Below are 24,190 nucleotides of genomic sequence, written 5' to 3' on the forward strand. Positions count from 1 at the left end.
TTTTCTCACTTTGCATTGTAAAATACAAACACCTAAACATAAGAAAGATTACTGAAAGCATAAGGAACTTGGATGATTAAATATAAATAGAGGAATAGGAGGAAAATTTCTGTCAGAATACATCATCTTCAATTGAACCTGGCAGAACTCTATGAAGTCATAAAGTTACTAAGCAACAGATTTACTTGATTTTACCTAAGTCTGCTGGTAAAGTCACCCATGGGAGAATATTAACGGTAGTCTGCAACTGTATCAGGACATGCAAGAGGTTTTAAAAAGAGAAGAAAAGCAAAAAAGAAGAGTAAATAGTTTTCGGGGTTTTTTTTTTTTTTTGCCAAGCTGAACATGTAGAGGTGCCCTCAATATCTGTGCAGCTCGACAGCTTCAGTTACAATATTGAGGAGGAAGCAATACACAAGGTGGTGAATTTGCTGAGGACACAGAAATATTTAGGTTACAGAAAGTGTCTGAAAATTGAGAGGAATTCCAGGAGGATCTAATCAAAATGGATGATTAGGGAACATGACAGTAGATAAATTTTAATGAAGGTAGGCACAAGGTACTGCTTAGTAGGCAAAAATGTTCATTTCAACTATTTGTACTGACTCATTTGCCAGAACATATAGGGGAAATAGACTAGCAATGATGGAAGTATTCTCTATCTGCCTTTCCTGGTATAATAAGGAAAGGTCAATAAACAAATTCTTTTTCTGCATCTTTTTTATTTTTCTCCCCACCCCAGTGTGTACTGTCAAACTGTTTAGTTTCTGTAATTCCTGTGAAACAAGGTAGTTCAGCTTTTGATGAGGAGAGCAGGGAAGAATAAAATTCTGGAGAATGTAAAAAAAAAAAAAAAATTAAGTTTTTTTTTTTTCAGCTGAATTGCTCTCTGTCCTCTTAGAAAGGTTCTGGAGAACGGGAAAAGTTCCTGAAAACTGGAGGACAGCCAACATCACACTAGTATTCAAAAAGGGCCAGAAGGATGATCCAGGCAACTAAAAGCCAGTCAGACTCATCTCTGTCCCTGGAAAGGTGATGGAACAGTTTGTTCTCGAGCAATTAGAAGAGGGTATCGGGAGTAATCAGTACGGATTCAGCATGGGGAAACCATACTTGAATAACCTGGTAGCCTTCTGTGATGTCATCTCTGGCTTGGGTACATGAGGAGTGAAGAGTGGATGTTGTGTGCTTTGATTTCTGCAAGTCCTTTGACACCATTTCCCACAAATTTCTTGTCATGTAGCTTAGAAAGTGTGGGATAGGTGAGTGGACAGTGAGGTGGACTGAGAACTGGCAGACTGGCAGAGCTCAGGGGTTGTGTTTAGCGGCACAGAGTCTAACAGGAGGCCTGTAGCTAACTGTTTCCAGGGGTATGCTATCGAATATTAACTATTTGCATTAATCAGGGCTTGGGAACATTAAAATAGGAAAAGAAAGCAGATTAAATAAGGAATTCAGAGAGACGGAATAGACGGAAGTGCAATTGGATAAAGCTATTGTGTTACACAGTCTAAAATCTGACTTAGCACTGCATTATACTCAAACTATGGACTCTTAACATAAAATCCTGTATTCTTTTACAGACAGAGCTTCAAATGAACTTCAATGCTGAAATTAACCTGAAAACATTGATTTTCTTGTGCTTTAGGGTCTGCACCTTATAGAAGCTCTGTGGACTGGGAAGTCGCATTCAGTAAAATAATGTTTTTATACTGTAAAGACATACATGAGAAACATTAGGATCTGGATTATTTGTGCCTAGAGAGCATAGTAACTCCTCAGTAGAACAACCTGTACCTGAAGGCATGCATATAGAAAAGCCTAAACAAAGAGGCTATGCATAACTGCACTACAGCCAGCAAAATTTTGAAGAAAATATATGGGAGGAAAATAGTAAAACTTTTAAACATGTCTATTTCCTTATACATATTACACTACTTACATTTCCTCTGCTGAAATTTCTTGCTGTCTTTGCAAACATTTTCAACCGCTGACGGAAGTAAAGACACAATATGAAATACAACAAATAGCAGAATCTTGAGGATTTCGTGCATAAAAAATCCATCCCAGGGAGCAGCAGTAATCATTATTTTAGTCCCTTATTTACAGTTTCCTTACTTAAAAAATACCATGCTGCTATCTGGCACCTCTGAACTCTGTGTTACCATTTTCATTCTTGTTAAATATGCAACTAGGAAGTAATCTGCTTAGCAACCAGCACAAACATATTGCACGCGGAGAGAAGAAAGGTTACTTGACAAGCAAACCTGTCTAGAAGCCAGCTAAGAGACCCAAAGGCACCACAGCAAAATGCCTGCGCTTGTTGAATAAACTATATTTGAATATATATATTTGAATAAGAGGAACAGTGGAGAGAGTCTAAGTCAGTAGTGACTTCCAAGCACACCCATGCTGGTGAGCCCTTGTCTGTGGATGCTGCTATTCTGTAAATTGACAGAATAAACTAGAAATAGTTGGTTCTTCATGCAAATTTTCCATCTTGCAGCTTGTGCATGGGGGGAATTCTGTGAGATAGACAAAACATCTCCCCAGTAAGCAGCTGCCTGGAGCCAAGCATGCCCTTTAGCCCACGCTGTTAAGCAAGAAGCTATGGTTCTTTGTAGGTTTTCTCATTAGATCCAGGGCCAAGATCTCTGAAGAAATGGTCATTTTCTGGTGCCCATCTTCCAGGGAAGAAGGAAGGAGGCAGCAGAAGAAAACCCATAGAACCTTTCACTGCAGTAGGATGAGCTGAGGTGAGAATCTCCTTGGGGCAGTTTCTGACAGCAGTCTCAGGGTTTATTTGCACCATGTCTGCAGACAGAAGAGCCAAGTGTGGAACCACTTTGAGTCATAAATCCATGAAAAATTTTCATACAATGGGCAAGATACACACTCATTCTCCAAAATAGAGCTAGAAATTTAAATAGGTTGGAATACTTCATGTTCAGAAATCACTGGTAATGACACAGCATACTTAGAATGGAAGAGATCTTGGATTCTGTTCTGTCGAAAGATCAAGACAGTAATGAACCTAACAAGGGAGAAACATCTAGGAATCCACTGAGATAGACTGTGAGTGGATCAATGGCATGTGAGGCAGACCATGTGCCCTGCTGGAATAAAAGCATACACTGTAAAGTACAAATGACTCATAAAGAACTGGTTAAGTGGGATAAACTGGGTGCAGAAGTGCAGGATGCTGCTACTACAGGCAACTCTCCGGGGAGAGATTGCAGCCCAGTATCATCATCTGCACATGGAAAAAGAAGAGGGCAAAAAAATAACAGATGGCAGAATTGTGATCCAGCTTCTGCATATTGCGAAAGAGTAAATGCTGTATTCCAGGAACATTTCATATTCACAGAAATAATTTTTCCATCAGTCTGCACTTGATTACAGTGACTGCTTTCATAGTAAGAATAGTGAATTTGGAAGAGCACACTCATCATCCACAATGACAAACACATAGTTACCATATCCAGACAGTGGCAGAGTAGAATGCATCCAGATCTAAAGCAGTCAATGACCAAAGCTCATCTCATAGCTCAAGATAAGAAATGGCTTCAGAACAGAGACCACTACCAGGAAATCAAGGTTTTCACATATTAACACCAGGAAACAGACACACAGATTTTTTTGGAGACAATCTCTTTTTCACATCAGTTACCAATGGTTAACTCAACCTGTTGTATCAAAGAGCAGGACTCAGAAATAGGGCAGATTCACGTGGCTCCCCTAGATTTGATGAACTCACAGTAGATCCACATGATCCTGCCACAGTCTGGGAGCTGAGACGTAAAACTTAGCTTCTTCCTCGTGCTTCACCCAAGCACTCTACTTCACTGTGTGTTCAATACAACACATCTCAGCTGTGATAGGAATCTTTCTTTTGACAGAAAACCAACAACCCTGCAAAATCTCAAGTGTGACAATGACAATATTTATCTCCAGATGGAAGAGGGAATTATTATTGTTATCATTACTAAGCTATCCCACAACAAAGTCCATCGTGTCCAAACAAGCTTCTTCCCAACCAGATCTTTTCAGAAAATATCTAGATAGCCCTGGGCAGGTGGCTGTAATTTCTAAGTTCATGTTACTGGTGAAACACATTGCTTTAATGCTTCTGACAGAGTGGTTCCTCACTGAGTGCATGAGCAGAACCCTGTCCCTGGCACTTACGGGCAGAGCTCCAAGGCACTTGTAGGTTCACAGCCCTGATTTTTTTAATTTTTACTTATAAGGACACGGCTTGATGCTACAGATGTGCTTTATATATTTCTGTTGGTTTGGAGACCAAGATGCAACATGAGGTTTCCAATGCTCCTTGTGCTGGAACAAGCTGCCCAAAGCTCAGGGTCCGTCCTTGTTCTTGTTCTGACCACATTATGATTGACTTCAAAGGTATATGGAGAGACCTGTCTCCTCTCCATAATTAATTGGACCTGAGCTGGCCCAGTTAACCATGAGCGCCCTGCTCTAACTGAGCCAGATGTGGTAAAAAGCCACAGACTATTTGTATGCTCATATTCTCATTGATCCATTCATTTTTTTCTCCATGAACCACAATTCTCCTTCCTATAGTGCAGATTATTTGCAAACTGATTAAAGGGATCATTCACTGCCAAAGCCTACTTATATGCGATGAAAAAGGTGTGCTTGCCCTTGACAAAAGAAATACATTTAATATTTGACTGCAGGGCAGTGATGAGGGAAGAGGATGATGGGATGTGTCTTCTGAGGAGGAAGTATGTGGGTGTGATATATCTGGGGCTTCTATGCCCTTCTATACATCTATCCAAACGACAAGCATAGGTCATGTGGGCTTTTCCAAGGCCTGCCTGCAGTGCCAAGAACTAGTATTTGGTATGGCCACCAGCACTGGATGCCTGGAAAAGAGCATATGTGGCTTTTTCCATTAACTGTTAGAGGTCCCTTTTGGAATACAAAGAAAGAATGCTTAATGTGACAGTCTCTCCTTAAAGAAACCTATTTAGAGGCAGTACATTAAAATATTGACAGTTGTTGGTAAATCTATACATACTGATGTTGATAAATACAGTATATATTTTTGCCAGTAACATAATTTTTAGCAGCTTAATATAGTGGTTTCTACAATGACCAAGACTGGTACATTTATCCCAGTAAATATATCTCTATTGCTTCAGAAGAGATAACTGCTAAGCATTATATCATTTTGTATACAATCATCACTTCCTCCCTCTGTAGAACAGAAAGAATTCATAGGTAAGAGTTATACAACTGGGTTATACAAGGGGGTCCTAGCTAGTGTTTCATGATAAAGCATTAAGAGACTGTAACAACTCTGAAATGCAGTTTAAATCACATTAAAACCATCACTATACCTCAGAGGAAGGAAAAATATTTGCTTTGTTCATAACTATAGAGAAGATTTACATTTGAAGAAACGACTGTTTGAGTACAAAACCTCCAGGCTGCTCTTCTACAGCATCTATTGTCACTGAAACATTCAGTTACTCTGACACATCTCAAAGCTTTTAAGGGTTGAGCTGACATACCGGTTTGGCAGACTGCAAGGCAGGGAAGTTGGGTCACACCTCTGCAAAATGAATGCCACGTGCAACACGGGGCCATGCACCCACCATGGAGAATACTGCTTCACTGCATCGCCAGCACTGCTTCAAAGTCTTGAGTGCGTTTACAGGGCTCAAAAGTTATTTGGTTGAATAAAATTGAGAGTAGCCCTTGAGAGCAGCCCTGTGTAGGACTTAGTGCCGCGTCCAGGCCTGGGGCTCCCACTGCAGGAAGGATGTGGAGCTCTTGGAGCAGGTCCAGAGGAGGGCACTGAGATGATCAGAGGGCTGGAGCACCTCTCCTATGGAGAAAGAATGGAGGAACTGGGCTTGTTTAGCTTGGAGAAGAGAAGGCTCCGGGGAGACCTCATTGTGACCTTCCAGTACTTGAAGGGAACAGGAGGGGGAATGGCTGTTTACAAGGGTGCATAGTGACAGGACAAGGGGGAATGGTTTTAAACTGAGACAGGGGAGGTTCAGGTTAGATATTAGGAGGAAGTTTTTCACTCAGAGAGCTGTGACAGACTGGAACAGGTTGCCCAAGGAGGCTGTGGATGCCCCATCCCTGGAGGCATTCAAGGCCAGGCTGGATGTGGCTCTGGGCAGCCTGATCTGCTGGTTGGCGACCCTGCACATAACAGGGGGTTGAAACTAGATCTTTTTGGAAAGGAAAGATGGTCCTTTTCAACTCAGGCTGTTCTATGAACAACTGGATCACCATATCTCCAATGTCTGGATCCTTAAGTCACAGTAAGTGCACGTTTAAGAGATTCAGTAGCACTCTCTGAAGATCTGGAAGGATTTAAAATTGTGAAATATTTGTGAGGTCAAATACATTCATCAGTCATTTTCAGTTAACCATATGTAAAATCTTTACCTTGTGCAGCTTCGACTATGGGCAAAAATGAAGGAGTCTAACAAATGTATTTAGGACAATGAAAAAAAAATCCTTTTCGCTGCATGGAAATGGGACCAAAGGCTTTATTCAGGATCCTTTGAAGAAATGCCTCCTGTGTTTTTTAATCGGCAGTGTGCTGGTTCAAGTGCTGCATGTTCACAAAGCTGTATCTGTACGCCCTTCCTTGCACTGGGGTCCCCCTGGCATTGGATAGGTTAAGCAATTGCCAATATTAAATTAGCACACTGATTTCTAGTAGTAAGAAAATTCCTGAGTTTTAAACTATAAGCTATTCCAACAGAGCTGAGGAGAAAACAAACAAATGAACTTGGGGGAAAAAAAGACAAAAATAAGGTCCAAGCAATTGCAATATGATGTACAGATCAACTGAATAATTATCAGTATATTTTTAAATCATATAGATAAGTCTGTGCTTACTCAGTGTAGCTGAGCTGAGCTGACTGTTTCAGCACAGACCATAAAACTAAGGTAAAGGCCAAACACTTTAATGTACCCACTACTGCACAACAGTTAAGGAGAAAAATAATTGCTGCAATTGCAGTTCATGCTGGGCAACTTCTCCGACAGCTTCATTTTAGAGCTATTTGTATTTTCACTTGATTGGTCTGTTAAAGTGAGCTTGGTTGGAACACACAGAATGTGCCAGCTCTTCTATTTTTTTTTTTTTTCCAAGTGTTCTGGTTTTCTTCACTAATCCATCAATAAAAGACACAAACAAATTTACTCTGAACAAAGCTTAAAGAGATCCTGGATGCTCACCTCCATCTATGGAAAGTTTTGAAGGTGACAGAGGAGAGGACAAAACACACTTAGAAGTGTCATGTCCTCAGTCTTTGAGAGAGCAGAGCCTGTGCAGTTCAGATGGGTTAAAGCTGTTCCGAGAGCAGCCAGCATATAAATACAGGAGGCAGTACTACATCTCACCTCTCTGGGTAAGAAAAAGGAACTTTCTGGGGCAGCCCAGATGTTTTAGTGATGATAGGTAGTGCATTTCATTAGTAAAATATATATAACTAGCTTGCTTTTGGAGAAACACACTCAGAGCACAAAAAGTCCAAAGATGAGGAACAGAAAATCATCAGAGGTCTCTGAAAGTATCGTCTAGGGTAAAAGCTGAAGCACTTGGATTGGTTCAGTTCTATGGAAGGGAACTGAGATGAGACATGACAACAATCTTCAAATATGTATTAGGCAGATAGAAACAGTACTCTGCATCCTTTGTGCACAGTGCCAGACAAACTGCTCTTAACTCCTGTTATAGGAAATAGGCATCAACAACGGTTTTCAAAAAAGAGAAGAGGAATAGGTTTTACAAACAAGCTCAGGACCCTCCATCATTGAAACATGTTACAAACAAGAAAAAATCTGCATCAAATCACTTAAGCACAACTGCTCATACTTTGCAACAAGGGCATCTCATGGTTCTGCCCTATTTTTAAAGACCTTACATCTCTGATCTCTCTGAGAAAGCTTTGTGAAATGTTTTACATATTCATTATAATTTCCTAATTGAAAAAAGTAACTTAACAAATATGACTCCTTCTGTATGTACTCTGACTGTACAGACTTACACTTGTGCACCAGTATTTCATACACATTTCTAATTCTGTTTCATGGTCCATAAGAAAGCACCTTCGATGTCTGACTTCTCCCCTCACTGCTCTTAGTTTAGCTTGCTCTAATTGCAGCTCACATGACACACTTCTCTCTCTTCCCTACACAATGTTAATGGGGAGGCAGCTCAGCTGCCAGTTTTTATAACACAGGCATTCAAAGAGCTCCAACAAACTGCCTCATAAATTTGAATATTTTTATATGGTAAATGCGAAAGCCAACTTTACAGAGATGAAGTACTATATGTATTTCACTGCTGAGATGCTTCCATGCAAGCTCCCCTCAGTTCAGGAAGCCTGGAGGGGACAAGACTGCGTCGCACAGAGGCACAAACGTTCCTAAAACTTTCCCCAAGGACACAGAGCTTCCTTCCATTGGGGATGAGAGGAAATGGATAAATATGATGCTTGTGTTGAAACACTTCAAACATGGTTCTGCTGTGTTCATGCCTCCCCCAGTATGGTTTAGGTAAACCATCTCTTCTAGAGGACCATTCCCATGGTTGGTGGTTGGTTTGCCTCCAGGAAACACACCTGCAGGTCTCTGGGAACAACCGCACTGGGACAAAGGGCTGGAGGCACGAGGGCTCCCAGTATCTCATGTATATCTTCTTCCAGTATGCTCTGAGATGGCTTGCATGAGAAACATAGCACATTCACACGTTGTTCACTTTTCCTTTCCACAAAGCAGCATGATAATAACATTTGCATGTCACCCAGCAATTTTCTGAAAGGAAGCCAGCAGATGTATACAATATTCACCAAAACCTTTCAACAGGATCTGCTTTTTAAGTCTCAACATGTTAATCTGCACATACTGCCAATAAACTAACCCAAGTTTGCCCACTGAACATAAAGGGTTCTGTATCTAGCCACGTTATGTGGCCGCAAAGATGGAATCTGTCACCATACTTCATCACTCCAAGTAACAACATAGAGTAAGGCAACTTCCACAGAATCAATGGCGTTGACATTAACAACACTATGGGGAGATGCTCTCCATATTTCAGATAATCAGTGTTCTATATGTATCCGTAACAAAAGTTACACTAGCAATCTATTAGTAGCTAGCAATCTATTGTGCAATGTTTTTCTAGAATTGCAGAATAATCCAGAGTTGGAAGTGGTCCACAAGGACCCCTGGAGTGGAATGGGTGCTGAGCCCACCCCAGATGAGCCATCCCTGCCCATCTCTCAACACTCCCATGTTGCTATTAAATGTCTTATATCCTTTTATCCATTCTTTGAATCACTATATGAAAAACCACTTAATCACCAGCACGATACTGCAAAGATAGAAGCGGAGCGTAATACTGAAACCCACTGGCCCTCAACACATGAACAATAAGTTCTATAAGATGACTCGTTACTGCATCTTTGCTAAAATGTTGCCATCCTTAATAGTTTGAAATATAATAAACAGAATTTAGATTGCTGAGAAACAGAAGTCCAGTGTCAACTGTGACATATTTATATCTCCCCAGCCCAAGCCTGCAAGCTAAGGTTAAAGAAAAGTTTAATTTAAATAAGTTTATTCTAAACATAACCAAATAAAATATCACTCAATAGTCAGGAATACACACTACATAATGCAAAACATAAAATACACTAAGTGCTGTACCATCCGAGCTGTCAGAGTTTTATTTGACTCTGCTGTACTTCTGCATCTTAGCATTTACTCTCAAGGCACGTTTACATTAGCATTATCAGGCCTAACACCAAGCCCAGGGCATTGACTGAGCAAGAGGAGACCATTTGGTCACAGCCTCATCCTGCTCACACCTCTGAGATCTGCAGCTGCACGAGATGAGACACCAGCAGATAGCAGCACTGTGTGAGCTCCTCACTCTACATCAGGCAGAGCAAGCACGTCTGTGGCATCAGCAGCTTGTTAGCCACAGGCAAAATTTATGCATACTCAATCTGTGGGGCTAATTTGATCAGGCACATTATCTGCTGCAATCAGTTTGCTCAGCCCCAGCTGCCAACACAAACATCCAGCCTTGCTTCAAGGTAAGTCTGGACATGGCTGTGAGCAATAGGAGGACTTTGCCATGGAGGCGGAAGCTGCAGAAAAGGTTCAGAAGGCCACATCTGGAGATAGCCTTGATGTCTTTACAATTCATCTGGGGAAAAATGTCTCAAACTCCAGTGGAGCTTCCTTCCCCTAGAAATGTCCCTCCAAAACACCTTTAGAATACAGTAAACGTTCCAGTAAGCAGGCAGTAGTTTCCAGGCAGCGTTATCAAAGTTAATCACATACACATTCCATTTGTTAATTACAAACTGCAGATGAGCAGAGTAAAGCTTTGCTTCTGCTACAGTGAAGACAAATGTTGTCACAACTCCTACTTTAGGTCCAGTCTTCCAAACGTGTTGCATCACCAGGAATGTGCACAGCAGCTGATAAGCAGCACCAACAGGACAGTCCCTGGTCTAATAGCATGGGCCAAGCAGCAGAACAGAGACAGCGAATTAAGATGTTGAAGCAGAGAACATGGTGTATTTTAGGAGACCAGTTAATCCAAATATACGACCATGTAGTAAGATCACAGAATCATAGAATCATAGAATCATAGAGTGGCCTGGGTTGAAAAAGACCTCAAAGATCATCTAGCTTCAACTTCCCTGCCATGTGCAGCGTCATCAACCACCGGACCAGGCTGCCCAGAGCCACATGCAGCCTGGCCTTGAATGCCTCCAAGTATGGGGCATCCACAACCCCATATAAAGCTGGTAGCTGTGTTACTTCCATGATCAGACACCTCCACAGCATATATACTCCATATGGGAAAGCACAGAGCTAATGATGAACAGGGCACATGGCTCTTAACAGGTGTATGTAGATTCTAGAGAATATACTAGGTCACCACTGTTAACAGAGAGGAAAAGAGGATGATGGAGAGGCTCTTTGCAGACATGTATCAGACCAAGTGAAGGCAATGCCAATCATTTTTCTGATAAAGAAATACGTTTCATCTATTGTTGAAATTAGAAGTGTATAAACACAGACAAGGGGTATTTACATAATTACTGCATGGCTTCTGTATCATAAAGCTGTCGGAGGAAGCTTTGCCCTCCCCCAGGCAAAAAACCTGTGACATTCTGCCCTCACTCCTGCCAGGCTGGGCACGAGCACGGCACTTTGCTTCCTCTAGGCCACGCAGAGCCCACAGCTCAGGGCAGGAGCTGACTGGTGACAGCTGGCAGGACACCAGTTAGGAATGGTTTCCCAGCCATCTTAACCAATCTAAAAGAAAATAAAAATGACATGATTAAAAATCTGAGAATACTCTGACCGTAGGCCTCATGAAAACGCCTGTCTGTTTTAAGACGTATCAATCTTTGATGTTTTTGACAAGGTTTAATGGTTTTTTTAACATGATAGCTGGCATGCCCTGAAGTGGGGAATAGCAAATTAATCCCAGCTGCAAATTGTTCATCCTGACAGTCAATAGTTTGATCTTCCAGCTGTGACTGATAGCAAGCTTACATGACTTAGCAAGCTGCTTCGGGACTTTGCTCAATTAATCTGATTTTTTTATCTGCGTCTATTTTTAATTCACACAACATGTAGAGCACAGTTCAGGAGCACAGACCATCCCCAGAGCTTCCCACCACCACCGCTGAGCTCCAGCATCCCTCCTCCACAGGGTCACTGGTAAAACACAGAACTCAGCATGTTTCTTAGAGCAGATTAGCAAAGGAGTGGGACTGACCCATGTGCCTGAGAGTTTCTTAGCATCAGCTATCCTTTATTCTATTTTATTTTATTTCATTTTATTTTATTTTATTTTATTTTGTTTTGTTTTGTTTTGTTTTTCACATTCTCTCACACATCTTACTTTCAAGTTTAAGCTTTTTCAAACTACATATTACACACGTTCGGAACTTACCAGCTCTTGCTGCCTTTGGATGGCATACAGAGACTATGATGTTACCTCTTATTCTTCCTACTTTCCCACACAGCTTGACAGTGCACAGGCCTGTTCTGTATCTAAAATTACGAGCTGTGACAAGTGATAAATACCCTAATTCTAAAAAGCTATTGTGTACCTCTGAGACAATTAAAATTCCTTAGATACCTAGCTGCAGTACATAATACGTTTAGTCAACATTAGAACATGTCAAAGAAGGAATGTTTTATCCCAGCACCTATCTAAAAATAGGCCCTCAGTTTAAATAAACGATTGCAATAATGTTCACTGGGAATCCCCTTTCCTCAGATTACAAAAGTAATATTAGTTCACTAGATCACCTCATATTCTGCAGCAAGAACTGAGCTGAAGCTTATAAAAAGTGCCAAATAAATTGCATATTCTTTTTAAGAAGAAAAATACTGGTTAAAAAACACTAATTCCTTGGTTTACTGTATTGCTTCTCTTTTTTTCAGAGAGATGACTACCAATTCTTTGCCAATTAGAAACGACCTTCTTTCTTTGTTGTTAGTTTAATTACGGAGTGCCACAAAGATTGTCTTTGAGAAAGCTGGTGTAAAAAAGAAAACAACAAGAGAAGACCAACATGGTGTTGAGCTGGAGAAAGGCCCGCAGCTCACCAGAACTATCTGACCTGGGCTCATCTGAGGCTGCGCAGAGAACCTGTGGATGCCCCATCCCCGGTGCTGTTTTAAAGCCGGGTTGGATGGGGCCATGCTGCCACTTCTCAGTCTCATGTCTAAGGGTCTGAACGTTTGCTAGCCACTGGTGGCTAACGTTTTGTGATAACTGCCACCCAGGAGGAAAACTCTGAGCAACTGTTTCCATTTTATTCAGCTTCATGTTCTTTGTTGGAGGGTGTCAGCTGACTGTCTTCTTTTCTGCCAGCACTGATTTTACTGATGTCAGACCTGAGTCAACTTTTTCTAGCATTTATCTTAACTTAGGAAGTCCCAAATGGAAAGCCTGTGGTCTTGCACCTGTAGCAATGTCTGTAGCTGTTTCCAGCCTCATATACTCTTACACAAGCCTCTAGGGATTGCCACGAAGCAAGCCAGAAAGGAATGCCATTTACGCTGCAGTTTTTAAGTTCTTGAATCACTTAACCGACTTGTGGTAATAGTGAAAGCTGCAAAAGATGCTACCTCTTTTTATCACAGGTATTTTCAAGAGCACCTGTAAGGCTTACATCAATGACCTCGATTTTAATCTGTTTGGACTACATTAGTGTGATGGAAAAAGTGACATGGGTGAGACTCCAGCCCAACGTTTGGATGGGAAAAGGTCTTGGTCTGTAAGTAGCACTGCGTTCTCCTGGCTGTAACAGTCCTATCGCTACTAAATTAGAATTCACAAGTATTCTGCAGGACTCATAATGGGATCAAAGATTAGAAATTTCTTTGAAGTTTGTCTTCCTTTGCTCCACTATTAATGCATACCTGTGTTAATCCATCATGGTTCTCCTAAGCTAATCAGTTACTCTTGATCCCCAAAAGGGACAAGCATACACACCTTTTTTCACATCCTTATTTATTTGTGTTCGTTATCTACAGTTCATTTTGCAAGAGCATAATATTATGTTAATTGATTTTTCATACACTGTGAAGAGTCCAGCTCTGTCTTCTGAAACCATGTGGGCTAAATGTGATTAGCTGGTAATATTTGCAGTATTTTTCATTTTGGTCCTGTTTACTGAAAGTGAGGCACACCATGGATTAAACTGTGTGCATGATGATTTCATAATATTTCGCCTTGGACAACAGCTATTCATAATATAACTGCAATGAGACCACCTCAGCCTCACTTGTTTGATTTGGCCCTTCTTGAAAGAGACCAAAGACTCACTCAACCTCAGGGTTTTTTGCTCCTTGTTTAGGGAAAAAAGGATGGGTGATGGAACAGCCTCACTGATACTAAGAAAAAATCACACACAGAATCATGGTATCATAGAGTGGGTTGAAAAGGGCCACAATGATCATCTAGTTTCAACCCCCTGCTGTGTGCAGGGTCACCAACCAGCAGACCAGGCTGCCCAGAGCCACATCCAGCCTGGCCTTGAATGCCTGCAGGGATGGGGCATCCACAGCCTCCTTGGGCAACCTGTTCCAGTGCGTCACCACCCTCTGGGTGAAAAACTTCCTCCTAATATGTAACCTAAACCTCCCCTGTCTCAATTTAAAACCATTCCCCCTTGTCCTATTATTATCAATCCATGTAAACAGTTTTTCCCCTTCCTGTTTATGTGCTCCTTGCAAATATTGGAAGGCCACAATGAGGTCCCCCCAGAGCCTTCCCTTCTCCAAGCTAAACAAGCCCAGTTCCCCCATTCTTTCTCCATAGGAGAGGTGCTCCAGCCGTCTGATCATGGGGAAAAGCTATTTCAAAAATCATTTTAAAAAATCCCATAATTCCAAACTGTGACTTATGTATTTCTTTGTCACACCATGACTCAAAATTGGCTCATAATGACTATTGCTACATCAAACTTGGATCTCTAAATCAACGCATATTTCCTAACTCTCTTAAAAAAAAAAAAAAAAAAAAAAAAAAAAAGTGTACCATCAAGAAGTTTGTAATGATTTTTGTCATTGACAGTAATTAGTTTAATTGGGCACTGATTTGACTTGTGCATTTTAAAGCCAGAGTCACTCACTGTGCTCAGTGCCTCTGATCTCATGGACAACACAAAAGGCAGAATTCACCCAGATGCAGTATGTGCTGCTTTTTGGTGGAGCATCTTTCAGATTTGAATGTATCCAGATTTCCAGTCTTGAATTTCAAAGAGCACAAAAATTGAAGATGAAGTCTTCAGAAATACATGGGTGAGAACTGCCTCCAGGAACAAGCCCCAGTAGTTAGATAACCTGAATTAACCCTACCTGAGTATTGATTTGTACAATGTAATCATAATAGGTGAGAGAGGCAGGCTGAAAAACAAACGCTTTTCAAAAGTCCTGGCAAAGAACTACTTCATTAGTAGGAGACTCTAAGGATTTTAACTGTGATTCCATTAGAAGAAAGATCAGTGTAGAAAGGAAAAATTAGGAAAAAGAAATTCAAGAGCTCTTACTTCTTCAAAACTGCATTTCTTCATTTTTGTTAGGGCTGGAATAGGAGATTAATCCACTCCAATAAATGTACACCAGGTCCACTCCTAAAAGACCATTTCCCCCCCCCATCAGATAGACTAAGATTAGAATATGGAAAGGAGACGATTAATTACGAGTTTTCTGGTCTTCAGAGGCGTTTTAATTTGGAAGTGACAAATATATTCCAGCTGCTGCCTTTGTATTTTCAAAAGCTCATTTTCAGTGCTTCTGCAGCCAGTGCTGTTGCTCCCCAGCAGGACGTGTGCTGTGCCTGTCCCTGCTGCGGGCTCTGAGCTTCTCCCCATACCAGAAAGTGGTGCTCCATCGGCAGCTCCCTTCTAACACTGGCTGCAGAGGGCAGTGGTCTCCTGTCCCCCTGGCATCACTCTCAGAGGGCGCTGCCCTCCTGCTTTCTGGATATCAAATGTTTTAGAAAATCAGATTTGGATACTGAAAAATAGCTATTTTAGATGTGGCACTAACTTCTTTGTATCCCTCTATTAACCGAATGAAGTCTATTACAGTGCAAGAAGGAAAGCAGCGAGGATTTCCTACTAACTGAAGCATCACAGGAACAACCACAGGACAACTTTCAGATTAAGAACGGGCTGATAAACACCTATAGGAGCACCTAAACAGGCTGTCCCTGCATTCAAGCAACCAGCAAACCAAGCTCAACAATCCTTCGGGATCCCTTCAAACTCAGGATATTCTATGATTCTAAGCTGCCAGCAATCCCCATAGAGACAAACGAAGGAGGTGGTTTGGGTGCCTGTGACAAAAATAACCTACCCATGAGGTGATGTGCTTCCCTCTCCAGGGGAACTGGTGCCCAGCAGCCTGGGTGCAGCGCCTTGAACAGCTTTTTGCCCTCTGGAGCTTAAATACTAAGAGTCACAGTGACTAAATTAGGTTCTTGTAATCAGTCAAATAATCCTGCATGGAAGTGGGCCAGGAAAGAGGATTTGTCACTACCTTCTTCCTTGTTACTCCATTATCCAATACCTGTGTAACCATTTGCAGCCTCCCACCCCTTTTTACTGTCGGGAAAAGTGAGGCAGATACTTTAAGTCACTTTTTAAAAGCCAGCCAGAAATAAGTGCCAAACACTGGAACTGGAACTGCCAAGTCTGAACCAGGACAACTTTAACACACAAGCATCTCAAGAAGGGTGTTCTTCTAAAAACGCAGATTTCATATGGGATAACAAACATCATGATTAAGCACTCTGCTGAGCTGGCAGCAGAGGTTGGCAAAACGATTCAACTGTTTCTTACTGACAAAAAAACAAACTGCAGAACTGAAATATCACTGTTCTTTGGGGGGGTTGACAAATTTTTCAGCTCAGAAAAGGAGTGCAGTCTCCCCCAAATGTTTCATATTGCTGTCTACATCTAAAAGCACTTCTGCATTTTCAAAGCAGCCCAATCTTCCTGCCTCTACTGCTGCACTGTAGTGGGAAGAGTGGTGCAGATCCCATCCCTTTGGTACTGCTTCCCTCACTCAGACTTCTGTGAAAGAGGTAAGGGTGTAAACAGGAAAGCCATTATCTAAACAATTCAAGTATTATCACACTTAAAGTACTTTCAGAGTCACCACTGAAATTAATGGACAATTTATACTTCATCACTGTCATTTGCATCTCTGCAAACACGGGGGAAACTATTAAGCCTACGCTTCCATAGCCTCTGTTGAAGGCTTTTTTCACAGCTGTAACAACAAGAGTATGAAAAGTAAATGCTGGAATTCTGGAAGGCAGCTAAAATGTCTTTTCAGCCCTTTCTCTTCCTGGCTGACATAGTGCACTTTTCCAGATGCTTTGCTCACAAAGCTGAAAATCCCAACTCAATACTGTCCTATTTTAGTTCCATTCAGTGTGCGGCGATGGTATAAAGTGATCTTCCATAAAAATGGTAATATCAGAACAAGATCAGAAGAAAAAAGAATGAATTTGCTGTGAAGAAAAATGAACGTAAAATCAGTCATAGAAATGTCATTGGAACGTGTTTTCACAGAGGAAAATATTCGCATTTACTCACTTGTGCTTTTGAGAAAAATGTGTACATCCATCCACCACATCATCACTGTGAAGGCTGTGCCTTTTCAGAGGCAATTAACCATCTATTCCAGACTCATCTGCTCACTTCAATTTCCTCATTTCTCCACCCACCTGAATCCAACATACTTTGACATTTTCTCTTATTAGAATGCAAACTCATGCATTTAGAAAAGCCAAACAGTGAAAGGCCCCAAACCAGTCTGAAAACTGTTTGTTAAACAACGGACTGTGGAAGTTTATTCAAAGCACAATTTTTTATTTCTGTAATTTTAAACAAAAAAACAGCTGTCACGAGATACTAATTCAAATTTTCAAATATTCATCACCATTTTCCTGTTCTATCTGAAAAGAAATTGTTTTAGCACTCAGAACGGTGGCAAGATATTGAACAGCGTTACGGCTTTTAGCCTAGCGCTTTGCCAGAGAGAAATTGTCTCTTACAACACACTATTATTCTATTTTAAGAATCCTAAGCAACGTGGCTTTCATCACTTGAGTTGGAAGGTTATTTAACACGCTACTGGATCTTATGACTAAGAAGTATTTCCTGACATTATGGCTACATCTTTCCATTTCCAAAACTCATAGCAGTTATCATACTTCAACTCATTCTAAGTAATCCTTCTTTCATCCAGTGCTCCACAAGTGAAAATGTTCCATGGTGCTTAATGAGGTGTTTCCCATGTGATGCCTGCAGCACCTGACAGTCTATTCTGCTGTATATAAAAGTAATTATGTGGGAGGCCACTGATGAGTGGTGCTCCTCAGGGGTCTGTATTGGCACCAGAATTATTTAACAGCTTCATCGGTGATACGGACAGTGAAATTGAGTGCACCTGCAGTAGTTTGCAGGTGACACCAAGCTGAGTGGTACAGTTGACATGCTGGAGGGAAGGCATGCCATACAGAAGGATCTGGACAGATGTGAGAGGTGGGCCTTTGTGAAACTCACGTAGTTCAACAAGGCCAAGGGCAAGGTGCTACAGCTGACTTGGAGCAATCCAAAGTGTCAATAAAGGCTGAGTGAGGAGTGGATTGAGATCAGCCCTGCGGAGGACTTGGCGGTATTGAGGGTATTAGAAGAAAAACTGAAGGTGAGTTGCAATGTATGCCCTCAACACAGACAGTCAACAGTCCTTTGGGCTGCATCAGAAGAGAGGTGGCCAGCAGGGCCAGGAAGGGAATTGACCCTCTGATGAGGCCCCATTGGGAGTACTGTGTCCAGCCTGGAGCCTCCGGCACAAAAAAAGTTGCACATCTTTTGGAAAGGGTCCAGAGGAGGGCCATGAAGATGCTCTGAGGGCTGAAGCACCTCTCTTGTGAAGACAGGCTGAGGGAGATGGGCTGCATGGACTCTGTCTGCCTTGCGTGTGCAGCATGTAAGCACTTGAAAGTGGATTTTAAATGGCCAAATGGAGCAGTGACCCTGGACTGCAGGTCAGCTTCCTGACCCAGAAGCTGGTGGCAGGCTGGATGGGCTGGATGCCAGAAATGTCCCTGCAGTTCACACTCCATGGCACAGGATCTCCTATGAACAGAGCCCCATTACAGCTGGTGGCAATGCCGCTGAAGTCAGTGCGTTATCAGTGAGCATCAGCTCTGCTTAAACCCATGCCCCAGGGGTAAGAATACAAGAAAGAACAGAAAGCAAGCAGGCAAGCGCTGCTTAGCCCACCAGTCCCTGCCACGGGAAAAGAGCACAGTCCTGCCACTGCAAATCTGTTTAACTGTGTCAGTAAGAACATGCAAGCTATTGCCAGGAAGAGGCAGCTGAAGAGCAAAGCACAGGCTCTGCTGTATCTATTCTTTCTACTCTTAGAGTGGTCAGGGTAAGAAGAGAAATCTGGTTAGGAAGAAAGCTGCTGCACTATAGTGCCATTAACAAATTTCCCCACAGCACAGATATCACATATTACTCTAAACAAATGCAGTTTTACTCTCTTGATGGCATTTCATCAGTATTAGTATGCCAAAATGAGATGCTGCTTCAGATTTCTGAAAAGAAATGTAACTGTGACGAGTTTGGGAAGAGCTAACACCATGAGACATCAGGCAGAGGAGAGAAAAGTAAGCACAGGACCTCTTCAAGAACCACCATTCCCATGAAACACTCTGTCCCCAGAACAAACCTATGTTTTCCTCCCACGCAGTAAAAGCCATCTGCTTTTCAGAAACCTACAGTAGATAGTGATTATTTTTATGGCATATATAAGACCTTTAGGTGAACCTGAGGTGAACCCCATCATTTCCAAGTGGCAGGCCCTCCATTTATAACATATGAAGGTCTGTAAGATATTTTCAATTATTTCTGTCTCACTGACACACAGAGATGCTGCTATAATAGGAAATTGTGTTATCACAGATCTTTGAAGATTTCTGAAGTTGGATCATTTTGCATTTTCTACCCTACTGAGCTAGGAAATTAACAGTAAAACTTTACCCTGCCCTCCACCAAGCCTGATTTAGCCAAAGACATGATCTCAGGTAGTAACTACCAATTCAGCTGTTTATTTAATTGAAATGAAACCATTCTTCCAGCAGACAGACAAGGGAAGAAACAATATGTTATGCCAGATTCCTGAGTCAACGCTTCTCCCTACGTTCACTCTTTAGCTACTTTCTTGGTGTGCTGAAGTGCATGCTGATCTGTGTAAATACACTGCAGTAGAATGGAAGGCAGTGATTTGGTGCTCCTTGGGTGTTGGGTGCCTAATTTAACTCTTGCTGGCTCATAAACTTCCTGAGGAAAGGAAGGAAAAAAGATGATACAGTTTCACATTGATAACTAATTCAGCAGTAAGGAAACATCTTTTTCCATCACGTGAAAGAAAGCTGTTCTAACAGCAGTGATCAGTGGGAGTTGTGTTGCCTTTAATACAAAGAAAATGGTTTGATGGATTCTTGTTTATACAAGACTCACCCAAGGGCAAATGTTCTGAATACAGCATCCCCTTGGAAAAAAACTTTTTTCTCTCTCTCAGCCCCGACCAAGAGGAAGCACTATCCATTTGGAGTTAAAGACAAATTATCCACTTGGAATTAAAGACAAAATCGCTGCGAAATCTGTGCCAGGCAGGAGTGGGCATCACAAACCGCATTAGAGAGATGACCCTATGGAGGTGCTCATGCTCTTACTCTCCCGTGGAATGGAGAGAAATTGGACAACTGTTCAGATCAGCTACACAACTTGTGTGCAAAAGTAGAAATGACAGGTCCCAGTTTTCATCAGGTGACAAGCTGAGCTTGTTTCTGCATGAATTTGTACAAGCAGAACATTTCCTCTGGGTAATTTTCATATCTTTCCAGAAATGTTCTTGCACAAGTTGGTCACAAACTCCTAGTCTTAATGAAGAAGATGGTTATCATCCTCAACTAAGAGGACTGGAATAAAACGTACGCTTCAAATGCTTCCACAGCCTCTCCAGATCCAGATTTTAAGGGTTTCATGTACAAAAACAGAATATGCACCAGAACATACAAATGAAATCAGCTTATTTTAAGATGAATAAGGAAAGGAGTCAAATGTAGCTTTCTGGGTCTCAGCTTCTTTCACAGTTTTTGAACTGAAATCAAATGACTGACTCCACAGATGAGAGCATTTTCCTTTTACAGAATTCTCAAATGAATGAACCTGAATACATCAACTGTGTTCAAGGATAGTGTTATGACTACATCTGGGGTTTTTTTTTAAATTCACACCAAAAATCGGTAGACATCAACATTTCTTCCACAGATACCACTTAGATCTATCAGAAATTAGGTAATTCTATCCTTAACAATGCCTTGGAGTAATTAAAGACACACAGTGTACCATCAGCTAAAAAGAAATGCTTTCCGAGGGCCTAAACGTAGGGTGAAAATGCAAAGCAAAAGAGATTGACTACTGTCTAAGTACAGCTCATCAGGAAATAAATTGAAATGAGCAATCAGTCCAACAGTTAAAAAGGATATAATTGTATGTTTGGGAACACTGAAAAAGTCAGAGCTCCCTGGACACATCAATATAAGAGAGAAAAGAGAAAATCCTTGGGGTGTTCTCATTTTACTTATTGTCATTCATTTCAAATTAATACAAACACGGAAAGATTGGAAAGATTTTGGAGCCTGCAGCATCTTGTCTCCTGTGGCACGTCATGTCACCTGCTCCCCTGTCTGCACTCCTCCCAGGCTGATAACACTTGCTTTGATATTGACACAGTTCAGGCTCAATCTGGTCTTCAAAGACAGAAAAGGGGCATGCGAATCCCTCAGTCTCCCTTTCTGTTCCAAGCCCAAGGCACGCAAACACTTCCCAAGGACTGCACACTCCATCGGGCATTACTTTCTGCTTAACAAAATTAATGATTGTTACAGAAAATAGGATTTGAAAAGACATTTCAGCCATAGGATCTTTCCAAGTCTGGAAACGAGACAATAGCCACGATAACACTGCTGATCCCATTTTATACCTCCAGCGTTATACCACCAATTTTGTAAACCAAGTTTATTACTCTGCATGTTAAGGAACAGAAAGAAGTGGATGAGGACGACTGTTGTTCATTTTAGATGCTCGGTATTCAAAGCTGTTCATGGCTGCAATGTGCTTAGCAAATACAGTTTGCTGTGATTATTTACTTGTTTTAGTTGTACGAAGGGATAAAAACACACACACACAAACCAAATAGAAATACGCTTCAGGCTCACCCTTAAAGCAATTTTCTCTCATACAGGGAAACCAACTCCTATGTTAATGTAAACTCAGTGGCACAGAAATGATTAGTGAGTACTGCAGAGATTAAATAAGCCCTTGTATGCAAACTCCAGTCTGGACAATCCTTTTTATACGCCCCAAAAAGAAGGCCGATTTATAGACTTACGGTTGGCTGTCCTGCTTTGATCACTCTGATTGCTGTCATTTGACTGGTTGCTGGAGACAGAGGATACACTTGAGCTCCTGACAAAACCAAATGCTGCCAGCTTGGCTGCTGGCAACCGCGAGTAACCTGGAGGGCGAAGTGCAGACGGACACGGCTTGGGGAGATTTGACTTTGCAGCATTTGGACACGGGACTTTCTTCAGATCAACTGAAAGAAGGAGAAAGAACTTTTATCAAACAAGTTCATCTGGGACACACTAAATATTGGCAAATGAAACTTAGTATGAAGGCTGAATAGAAGTTTTAAGAGCTGCTCAAAACCTGCACTGTTGTCTTACTCTTTGCTCTACTAAAAAGTAATTCTCTGAAACAATCACAGGTTGCAATAATCTTTAAAATGCGAAGTGCAGCAAGACCACGTGAAAGTCGAAATTCCAGCAGAATAATGTAGCTCAAGTCCACTACTTTCTTAAAAATATCTTCTTTTATGCTGTATCATTTTCTACTTCTACATTTCTTATGGGTCAATTAAAAGAAAGTCACACTCAGACAAACACTCTATGCTTTGCCTCAGTTTTGGAAGCTATTACAGAATGCCAATGAATCTCCTCAAGGACACGGGACTTCTTTGCATTTCATCAAAGAAAATACTTCTTTGAAGTCTTTCTTTCAAATTTTGCTAAAAGAAAACGTCCTCCTCTTGCACCAAGCCCAGAAACAAGGACATGCCCTGGGAAGTTTACTTTTTTAACACACCACTAGCCATTTCCTCTGATAGTGTCCGGTTCACTGGAAAATGTCAGCTATGGGAATGACATAACCCAAATCTTAGACAACTGCCAATAGAGGATTTACAGAGGATGGAGTTAGTCCACAACAACAGTTTGGTTACCATGTCTGCTCTGGTAATGACAGCAGGGTACCTCTTTCTGTTTTGTGTCCTCTTAAACCAAATCCTGCTATTCTTGCTTAGACAAACTTTTCTAGGCAACTCCAGAAGATGGGTCCAAAAGGTCCCATGCTGTCCTCATGAAAGGACTAAAGGTTGAGTTTGGCTGCTTGAGTGTGTTAGAAGGGGAGGCAGCATTACAGCTGTCAACATACTTGGCCAGAAAAGTCCACAAAGTCAACTTTCTGTTCCCATTCGGTGAACACTATTCATGTATCATCCTGATGTATACTTCAAAGGATGCAGCAAACATTAATTATATAAAGGAAAAGTAGGAATTAACCACACAGTAAGAATATAGTCTTCACATTATTACACTATTTAATTCTTTTGTAAACTATGTAGGTCAAAGCCTTATTAATTTTAATGAAGCATTACACTTTGATGAGAGTTTACAGAAAACAAGACTAACTCCTTTGAGTAGAAAAATGTTATGGGGATTTTGAAAGATAGTTATGTACCTCATGACAGTTACATTATTATTAACAGCATCACTATTTTTTTTTCAACAGAACTAACCCTTTTCTTTTGAAATTACAATGGATGTAACATCAAGGAAAAAAAAAGAAGAGTTCGGTTTTCCTATAAAACATAGTCCTATAAAAGACATTAGAAAATGCTTCTTGATCAACAAATGAAATAATTTCTATACATAGGCTGCTCTCAAAGTAACGCATTCTGTTTAATTCATTTTAATTTTTATTTTAATTTTAATTTTAGTTTAGTTTTTAATTTTAGTTTATTTTAGTTTAATTTTAATTAATTAAAAACACTACAACATAGTCACCACCATTAGCTACACATCAGCCACACAAAGGCTGTGGATGCAGTCTATCCAGCTTTTAATAAAGTCTATGACTGTCTCCTACAGCATCCTCCTGGAGAAGCTGGCAGCCCGTGGTTTCGATGGGTGTACGCTTCCTGGTTGGATGGCTGGGCCCACAGAGTGCTGGTGATGGGCTGACAGTTGGACTAGATGATCTCAGTGGTCTTTCCCAACCTTGATGATTCTATGATTCGATTTTATTTGAGAGTCTTCATACAATGTGGGACTGAGATCAGTTCATGCCAGTGCTGCACTGGTGGTAATCCCCTGATGGGAAGCAAACAAGAGGATCCATGGCAAACCTTGCATCTCTGCCTATGGAAGAGAGTGCTGGACCTTAACTGTGGAGACAACTGCACCGAGTCCCCAGGCTGTCCCCTGTCT

At 41.3% G+C, this 24,190-nt stretch overlaps 1 protein-coding gene across 1 annotated transcript in view; it reads right to left on the reverse strand.

Annotated features, from left to right (window-relative positions):
* MTUS2 (microtubule associated scaffold protein 2) overlaps window positions 1-24,190 on the reverse strand; it is a 160,814-nt gene that overhangs the window by 120,976 nt on the left and 15,648 nt on the right. Inside the window, exon 3 of the mRNA XM_042839303.1 lies at window positions 22,033-22,239. Within this exon, the coding sequence (XP_042695237.1) occupies window positions 22,033-22,239 (207 nt within the window). The remainder of the gene's footprint in view (window positions 1-22,032; window positions 22,240-24,190) is intronic.

The sequence above is a fragment of the Centrocercus urophasianus genome, unplaced genomic scaffold, assembly GCF_019232065.1.
Source record: "Centrocercus urophasianus isolate 14NV4802_14NV808 unplaced genomic scaffold, USGS_Curo_1.0 seq_9, whole genome shotgun sequence".
Classification (NCBI taxonomy): domain Eukaryota; kingdom Metazoa; phylum Chordata; class Aves; order Galliformes; family Phasianidae; genus Centrocercus; species Centrocercus urophasianus.